The 8842-nt window shown below is 37.4% G+C and overlaps 1 protein-coding gene across 4 annotated transcripts in view; it reads right to left on the bottom strand.

Moving 5' to 3' along the window:
* Positions 1 to 553: 553 nt before the first annotated feature.
* adgrf3b (adhesion G protein-coupled receptor F3b) overlaps positions 554 to 8842 on the bottom strand; it is a 54125-nt gene continuing 45836 nt past the window's right edge. For all 4 annotated transcript variants that reach the window (XM_049590647.1, XM_049590650.1, XM_049590648.1 and 1 more), the window contains 4 exons: positions 7592 to 7633; positions 6231 to 6260; positions 6069 to 6145; positions 554 to 4809 (listed from right to left, as the gene is read on the bottom strand). In XM_049590647.1, the coding sequence (XP_049446604.1) occupies positions 6077 to 6145; positions 6231 to 6260; positions 7592 to 7633 (141 nt within the window). In that variant the 3' untranslated portion in view covers positions 554 to 4809; positions 6069 to 6076. The remainder of the gene's footprint in view (positions 4810 to 6068; positions 6146 to 6230; positions 6261 to 7591; positions 7634 to 8842) is intronic.

Raw genomic sequence — 8842 nt, 5'->3', positions numbered from 1 at the left:
TTCACTTTAGATACATACATTGGTTAGACACACATAATATACAAGTTATAGTTCAACTCAACAAGTGTAAGTTTACAAACTTGTCTTTGAAACCACAGACTGCATATAAAGATGGACAACACGTCTCCAATTCTTCCCACTTGATGTGAACATATCCTGGATATGGCTGCTGCCATCTTGTGCTGATGACGTCATTTGGAGCCAGAGTCTGCGCAGTAGCGATCTCCGTGGTATTAAGTTCTCCCCCAGTCACCTGTCAGACCGATTGTGAGCAGCGCCACTGAATGCAAGCATACCGACTGTCACACATAGCTGTCAGTTATGTAGTCAATCATGTAGTCAAATCGTTGTTGTTGTTATAGCATCCAATAACTAATTCAAACCAAACTTATAAAGAAAAACAAAACAAAAACATTTTAACATATCAGCATAAGAAGAACTACCCAAAATGATAATTTTTTTTTTGATTTTTTGATGTGTACTTTGAGCTTTTAGTTTGGCCCATGTCTTATTTACTAATGTGGACGAGTAGTTATAACTGCAGCTATGTGACCAGCCGTCTAGCTACATGTCAGTCCTTGATCACTCCACTTTGCTTCTTGGCCCCAAAGCATAGTTCCCGATGAAATTTCTAAATTTGCAATTATACAGCTATGAAGTATTAGGTTAAAAGAGAGGTGGTTGAGGTTAGGGTAAGGGTAATGAGAAGGCTACATCGCCTTACTTATGCTATGCTAAGTTAACCATTAGCTAATGTTAGCTATGAAATATATCAAAAGAGAGGTGGTTAAGGTTTAGGTAAGGGTAATGAGGAGGCTACATCTCGTTACTTTTGCAAATGTTAACTTAGCAATTAGCTAATATTAGCTATAAAGCATTATGTTAAAATAGAGGTGGTTAAGGGTAGGGTAAGGGTAATGAGAAGACCACATATTGTTACTTATGCTAATGCTAAGTTAGCAATTAGCTAATATTAGGTATGAGTAGTGATTGCCAAATGAAGCCTCATGAAACATTTAAACATTTGAAGCACACTGAATTACTATTCAATGAGCCTCTCTCTTTACACCAAGAGTTTCTCTCACTTTCATTTGGCCATCACTAGGTGTAAGGTATTTTGTTAAAAGAGAGGTGGTTAAGGTAAGGATAATGTAATGGGAGGGCTACATCTGGTTACTTGAGAAGACCACATATTGTTACTTATGCTAATGCTAAGTTAGAAATTAGCTAATGTTAACTGTGTTTATAGGTAGGGTAAGGTTAGCTGGAAGGCTACATCTTAGTACTTATGCTAATCCTAGGTAAGCGATTCACAAACCTTATTTTAAAGAGATTTATGTTTTCATGTACTACATTTGGTCGAAATTCCCTACATTGTAGCATTTTAGTAGAGCTGTCTCAGTGGTGGGTTTGTCTTGTACAAGTGGTGGGCATGATTTGTAGGGGCTAGTTGTGTACACTACCAACAGAATGTGTCTGCAGCTGTACGTGTCTCAAGGTGGAGGCCAGATATTTTGGGTTCAGTTTTGAGGCGCTGTCATGTCATCCATCTTTATGTACAGTCTTTTTTTAAACAAAATTATCATACTAAGCCAAAGTTGTTGCAAAACAAAATTGTGTGTTCTATATACAGTCAGCTTAACCTGGACATACAGAATGCACAACACCCAGTTATGTGGTTTGAATCTGTTTGGACCTCAAGCCTCTCCTTGAAGCTATACAGTGACAGTTCAGTATTGTGTTTTACTTATTTTGCACTTCCAATGCAAATAAGAAATTATCTGCTTTACCTTTAAGGGAAAAAAAGCTTCCAAATGTATACGTCAGCTTGATTTACATATTACTCCCTGGAGCAGGATTTGATCCAAGGTGAGACAACCCAGGTCAAAACATCGTTTTTTCATGTACTGGTCAAATTTTGAGATTTTGGATGAATTTGCTTCATAACATGTCTTCTTTCAGACTAGTGGAAATAAAAAGTCCAAAATACTCATTTAGGTATTTATGTCACCTAAATGTGTATTTTGTTTCCGGAAATATATTCACAAAGCACACATTTAATTAGACAATGTCACATTTGCATATTTGAACAAACAAACAAACAAACAAACAAACAAAAGAAAATCAGAAAACTTTTTTTTTGAAAGCAATTAAAAAAATAATTGTCTCAGTGTAAGTAATAAACTGTGGAAATTTCATGATGATATCTACAAGTTAAAATCATTATCCCAGTATCTTATTTTGGGAATTTTACAACACATATCTTTTTAGGTCATTTTTTCAAAATGAGTTTTTGGTCATACTCTGAGCCAAAAATCTCACAGTAGCACTTAAATACACCGAACCTCTCAGTTTTATTCCTATTTATAATCTGAAGGGTTCTACAGAGGGGTTTGTTCATATATAATTTATATCCTGATTTATAGAACATTTTATTCCTATGACAGGTAGTGACAGTGTTTTCTGATTTATGGAGTGATCAAAAAGACCTGTCCAAACATCCCTCTGTAAAAACCTCAAAATTTTGAACTTGGCTTTATCCAGTGTTCAGATTTTTGTTGGAAATGTCTGGAAATCAATGCATATTTAATTAGTTAATATATTCCCAACAAATTGCTATTGTGTATTTAAAAATATAATTTCAGAAAACTTGTAATATTGAAAATAATTGTCTTAATGTAATCAACTGGGAAAGTTTCATGGTGATATCTGGTAGTTTAGCTTTTTCCCAGTTCTATCAAATGAATAAATATTAGCAAAACATCAGTTTTCTATCTAATGAGCCTTGGATGACAGCCCAGTTTGTGGCCATTCATCTATCCCTTTGTAACTGTTTAGTAACTAGCTAACACAAAGTTGACTCTAACCAACCTGATCTCACAGAAATATGTCAAATGACCACGACCTCTTAAACACCACATTCCGTGGTGGCAGCAAGTAATGGGTTAAAATTACCTGCTGGTACCATGAAAACAATGCCAATGTAAAATCAATTAGGGTCCTTTGTCATGGTGGACACACAAATTCCCTGATTCAACAACGTCACGCCAACGTCGTTTTCCTCAATGATATCTTTAACATTTCTGCATACACACAAAAACACCAAAGTGTCTTTGATATTAAAACTGCAAATATATTCCTCTGTTATAATTTACCACCAATAATAATAATAATGATAATAACATGACAGTTTGACTGTACTACTAGATATTGGATATATTCAGTAGATTTACTTTTTTACGACCCTATTTGACAACTCTACAACCGGAAGAACTACCATCCCAGAAATGCCATTTCTACAGTATTAGATAAAATATCTGAAATTAACCATCATCTTTACTTTTTCTTACCATAGTTCATCTAGGTGGAGTGTAATAACTAGTTCGGCTTTACTTGATATTAGATATATTCAGTAGATATATCTTTTTACAACCCTATTTAGAACGCTACTTTGCAAATCAGTAGAACTACAACTATGTTGCTGATATGTATCAAGCTGCATGGCGCAGTCCCAGGGAATTGTAGTTTTTGAAAAATATAAAAGTGTTTTTCCTAGATTTAGAAGTTGTAAAGAATGAATTGAGAGTACACTGTGGACTTTAAGGGGATGGTAAACACATGTGTAATCAGATTTTAAATATCTAATTTCTAAATGGGTGAAAATTAATTTTATCCATATTTTATCCATATCTGACAGCACCCCCAGTTGTTGACTACACTCACATGATAGCTGAGGTCAAGAGCTCTCTATAACAGTTGGTCCCATGTCTGTACCCCCTTTAGTTGCTGAGTTATAAGCCCTCAAACATGCACTGAGGTCAAGGTTCAAAGGTCAGTATATTAAAGCAGGAGCCATGTAGAATCTTCATACTGACATATGTTACTCTCCCTGTCACTCTCTCTATGACAAAGTTTTGATTTTCTTGATTTTCTCTTTGGATGCAAGCCATGCCAGGTCTAGTTTCAGAGAAGTGTATCCAGTGTATAAAATTAATTTTTGTTTGGTTTTTTTTTGTCTTTTTTTTTTTTTTTTTTACTGTAAATAGTTACTAAAATGAGTCATCCTCAGTAAATACAATACTACTAAAAGGTAAACCAATAATAACAATACTGAAATAAGCAAAAATAGTATTAAAATATATTGAAATTTTACAATCTATTTACAGAATGGAATGGTAGCCTAATAGTCTACAAATGTTATATAAAACATGAAATGAAACTGTAAGGAAATATGGTCTGCGCTATGGACAAGGAAATGAAGTGTATGAAATATATGATGGTGACAAGAGCAACAATGTGCATAAATAATTAAATTATAATAAGTGGAAGTTGAATGCAATGCACAAACTTAAGTCCAGTTTGATGAAATAATATGAAAGTGACAAGTGCAGAGATTGAATGAGGGATGCGAAATGTAAAGTCCAGTTTGATCATCCCGTCTTTATTCAGGTTGCGGCAGACCAAAATACATTTGTTTCATTTTTTTTAATTTCGTGTTTTTGTGTGTATACAGGAATGTTAAAGATATCATTGAGGAAAATGACATTGACGTGACGTTGGTTGTTGAACCAGGGAATTTGTGTGTCCACCACATCAAAGGATCCTAACTGACTTTACATTGGCATTGTTTCCATGGTACCAGCATGGAATTTTAACCCATTATGTGCCGCCACCACCGAATGCTGTGTTAAGAGGTCATGGTCATATCACGTATTTCTGTGAGATCAGGTTGACTCTAACAGTTGTAGGCTACAAGTGGAGCTGCATACATGTAAGTTGCTGTTGAGTTGCTGTTTCCGTCTCCCCAATCTGAAATGTAGAGATGATCAAGCATTTAGAACATCAGCAGACTAGACTCACAAACTCACAAAATATATTTTATGCTTACATGTGGCACAAAACTGATTTGTTGCTATTCTAGGGCACTTTCATGCCTGTGTTGTGAAAGGTCAAGTGTGTAGGATTAAGGGGGATATATTGGCAGAAATGGAATATCATATAATAAGTATCTTTAGTGAAAAATCACCTAAAAATAAGAAACGTGTTTTTGTTGCCTCAGAACAAGCCATTCATATCTACGTAGGGAGTGGCTCCTTATTTATGGATCACAAGCCCGTTTTTATTCCAAAGTCATCAAACACCGCCACTTTGTCAGTGAACCACACATAACACCTGTCACAGATAGACAAGTATTGTGTTTTACGAGTTACACAACTTTACATTTTTTGGTGAATAAGACTGTTTTAACCCCATACTTATGTTGACATTCCGCAGTTTGGAGACTTCAGACCTTGAGAATGCAAACTTTATTTGTTTGGTGAATCTAACAGTGCACTGAAAGGACAAGAAACTACTTTTGTACTACTTAATGTGTGTTATACCCCTTCTCTGCCAAAATTAGGACATTCATGCAGGCTATAGATGCCTTTCCCATTGACAGTAGACTAGAGCCAAGTACATGGCTCTGCATAAAACAAGAATACCTTTATGTTTTTTTTACTGACATCGACGTTTTGACTGTCGACGTCATGAACAGGCCGGAAAACAGGTTAGTAAATGGCTGAAAGCAGCATGGAGGCCAGTGAGAATGTTTTGGTGGTTACCTCTTTTTTTATATCTCTCTTTGAATAATGTTTGAGCGCTGCTCAGGTGGGGAAGGACTGTATTTTTTTGATGGTGCGTCATTACATCTCGCTGGTAATGGGGCTAAAGTTTGCACATCTACCCAGGGCTAGTATTTCCATCACTGTTGATTGCAGCTGAAGCTGATTCATAACTGTAACTCCTGCAGAGTCATTTGGCCCAGGTGTGAATACCAACTGTTACCACTGTCGTTACACACAAAAGCCAGATGTTAGCAGGTGTTTGCATCTGTTTTTGCGCTGCTAATGTGGTTAAGCAGGTTTTAAGACAGCTAGTTAATGTTGCTTTGTAAAGATGCTGGTGCAGCAATCCAGCAACATCTACAGGCCTGGAATGCAATGCCTACTGAAAAATTGTGTCAACAAAGATGCAACAGATGCATGGACACAAATAAAGAGACTATTAAGACTTAACATATGACTGACCTGGGTCTTCATTTTTCTTTCGTGTATGTGGTTGCAGTCAAATTCTTCATGCTCTCACTTTTTCCTCTTGATTTTGCCTGAAGGTGGAATGAAACAGAGTTATGATGCATGTTTCCATCATCTTATGGTGTAATTCTGGACAGACCTCACTGGTAAACTCACCATTATGAGCTTTATCACTTCCTCTCGTACCTGTTAGTAATAACACAAATAGCTTTATAAATTGGGAGGAGTGAAAAATAAACAACATAATTATTGCCAACATTTTGGGCCCTAGGTATCAAACCCATGCCTCCAATGCATAGACTGTATAAAAGAAGAGGATGTCGCCATGGGCATGGCAGATGCTGGGTACACGTGGGACATATCCCCCGCACTTCCCGTATCTGTGCCCCCCGTCCCCCGCACTTTTCACAGCTGTTACTAGCCTACCACCATTCAATTTGTTTTTAACATGTAGTAACGTGTTTTTCTGAGCCATCTTTAAGTGCACCATCAGTAGACAGCGCCAGGCGCATACACATGTTGTGGTGTTGTGATCTGAATCAATCGCACAGATGAGACGTGTGCTGCTGGACAGTGCTGCTGTGTGTTAACTACGTATGTTCAGCAAACCAGCCAACAAGAAGCAAAAAACCTTGCACAGTTTCTTTCAAACAAACCTTGCAAGTTGAGTAATGCTGTTGCATGTAGATAATGTTAGCTAAATGATGACTACTTAATAGATGCCAATAGATCAAGTTAAGCTAGTTAACAAGAATACTAATGTTATTGTTACCTATGTTAAATTGCTTGTATCTCTTAATAAGCCATCAGTAATCAGAAGGAGCAGATGTTTACGTTAAGCTAGCTTGGGCCATGTTAAACTTAACAATATTTTAAAGGACTAAGGCAAGTAAATTGCTAGCGTGCTCGGTTGAAAAGGAAAAACAAACAAACAATGCTTTGTGATGGCTGTCAGAAATGGCAGATGTATGATCACATAATCTTGTTTGAGCTATAACAGGTGGTGTGTTCCACATTTTATTTCCCAATCTGGAAAGAAGAACAGAGTACTATAAACAAACTGTTACCATCGCTGGTTTTGGTTCAGCGCCAGAAGTTGCATGCATAATTCGCGCAAGGTATCATGGGAGCGAGGAATAAGGTGGATAGAACTTAGAGTTTATGGTTTCAGTCATTGGTTTCAAGTCTTTGTCAATACCGCATGATGTTCATTTTAGAAATTATGGTCCAGACCATAAAGCAGGGTATACTTCAGGGCGTGGCTATCTTTGATTCGCTACCTCGGCGACATGTCAGTCAGGATAGAGGCGTAGCAATGCGCATCCTGCCCAGCTCCATCAATATCACAATGGCCTCATCCATTTCCTTAATACAGTCTATGCTCCCATGCCAGAGCTAAGATATCCCTTCTCATGACCTCTGGACATCTTCAATAAATCAGTGAATGCACTGATACTGATAGAGCATCGATATGATAGCTAGCTTCCCACTGATAAAATTCCCACTGGCAAACCTACCTTCTGCTCCGCAAAACATCCTGTTATCAAAATGAAAAGGCCCTGCAAGAGAAGAAATTAAGTGAAAAAGGTTTTCATATTTATGCAGATATTTTTGTTGAAAAAAAAAAAATCAAAAACAAAACACAAGTAACACACTTTGAGTGTGTTATGCATGCAGTGGCCCTGTCTATATGAATACATTTATTTTTGTTAACAAACAATTTATTCCTTTGTCTTCTCGTCCACACACAGAATTTTAGGTAACTAAAACAGAGATTTTTTTCAAATGTGTTTTAAGGTGCAGTTTTTTTTTTAATTCCAGTTACTGCTTATCTGTGTGGACCTGTAAATCTGAGTGTTTGAAAAATTATGAAATAATCTCCTCATTTCACACATGCTCATTGTTGCTTTGTGTAATGAGTATACACTAGAAACAACAACAACAATGATGGATTACCGGTTTGTTGACATTTTGTTAGCACTGCTTGCTCTGATGACTACTTTACACTTAATCTTTGCATTGATGCACCACTTCATGGATGATTGGAGCCATCTGCTACATCAAAAGTTTTTGTTCCACTGCGGTTTAAAGTCTGCCAGAAACAATGGTGTTGGACCAGGACAGAAACCCTGGTTGAGTCAGAAGATGGTTGGGCTCTTTCCAGAGTGAGATTGTTGTCAATAGCCCCTTTTCCACCGCAGGAACTTCAATCAATTACCCGGAATTTTGAAAAACCTCCGCGCATTTCCACTGAAATTACCCAAGTAAAAAACTTTACCTCAACCCCAGATTTACCCTGGAAAAAGTACCTAGTAGGGCGGTAGGACTTTTCAGATTACCCGGAATTCTTGAAGGGGCGGGGCTGTGTGCCGAGGAACGCTGATTGGTGGACTCACACTTGCAGTGTTCCGCACTTCCTGGCATGGGTAGTCGCTGAAAACTTTATTTAATTTCTACAAGCTTCACTTTGTGTTTTGATTAAGGATGGGTGCCGACACCCAGTACCACATTAGCCCCGGAGCTAAATTATTCAAGACCGTAGGATTGATCAGCGCTAACGGTTCCAGTTCTTGTGCTGGCGCTGATCTCCTCCACATACACACACATCCACACATACACCATCACGATACAGTAACTGCGTTGATGGCAGCTACACTTGTAACTGTAAGTGACATTCACCCTTAGCGAGTACGAAGCCAATACTTTATCAATACGTGTGTTCAGCGAGCATTAACATGTAAACGTGTAGACAGTGATATTCAATATGC

The sequence above is a fragment of the Epinephelus fuscoguttatus genome, linkage group LG11, assembly GCF_011397635.1.
Source record: "Epinephelus fuscoguttatus linkage group LG11, E.fuscoguttatus.final_Chr_v1".
NCBI classification, from domain to species: domain Eukaryota; kingdom Metazoa; phylum Chordata; class Actinopteri; order Perciformes; family Serranidae; genus Epinephelus; species Epinephelus fuscoguttatus.
The sequence above is the reverse complement of the archived record's forward strand: the minus strand, read 5'-3'. Positions and strand labels throughout refer to the sequence as shown.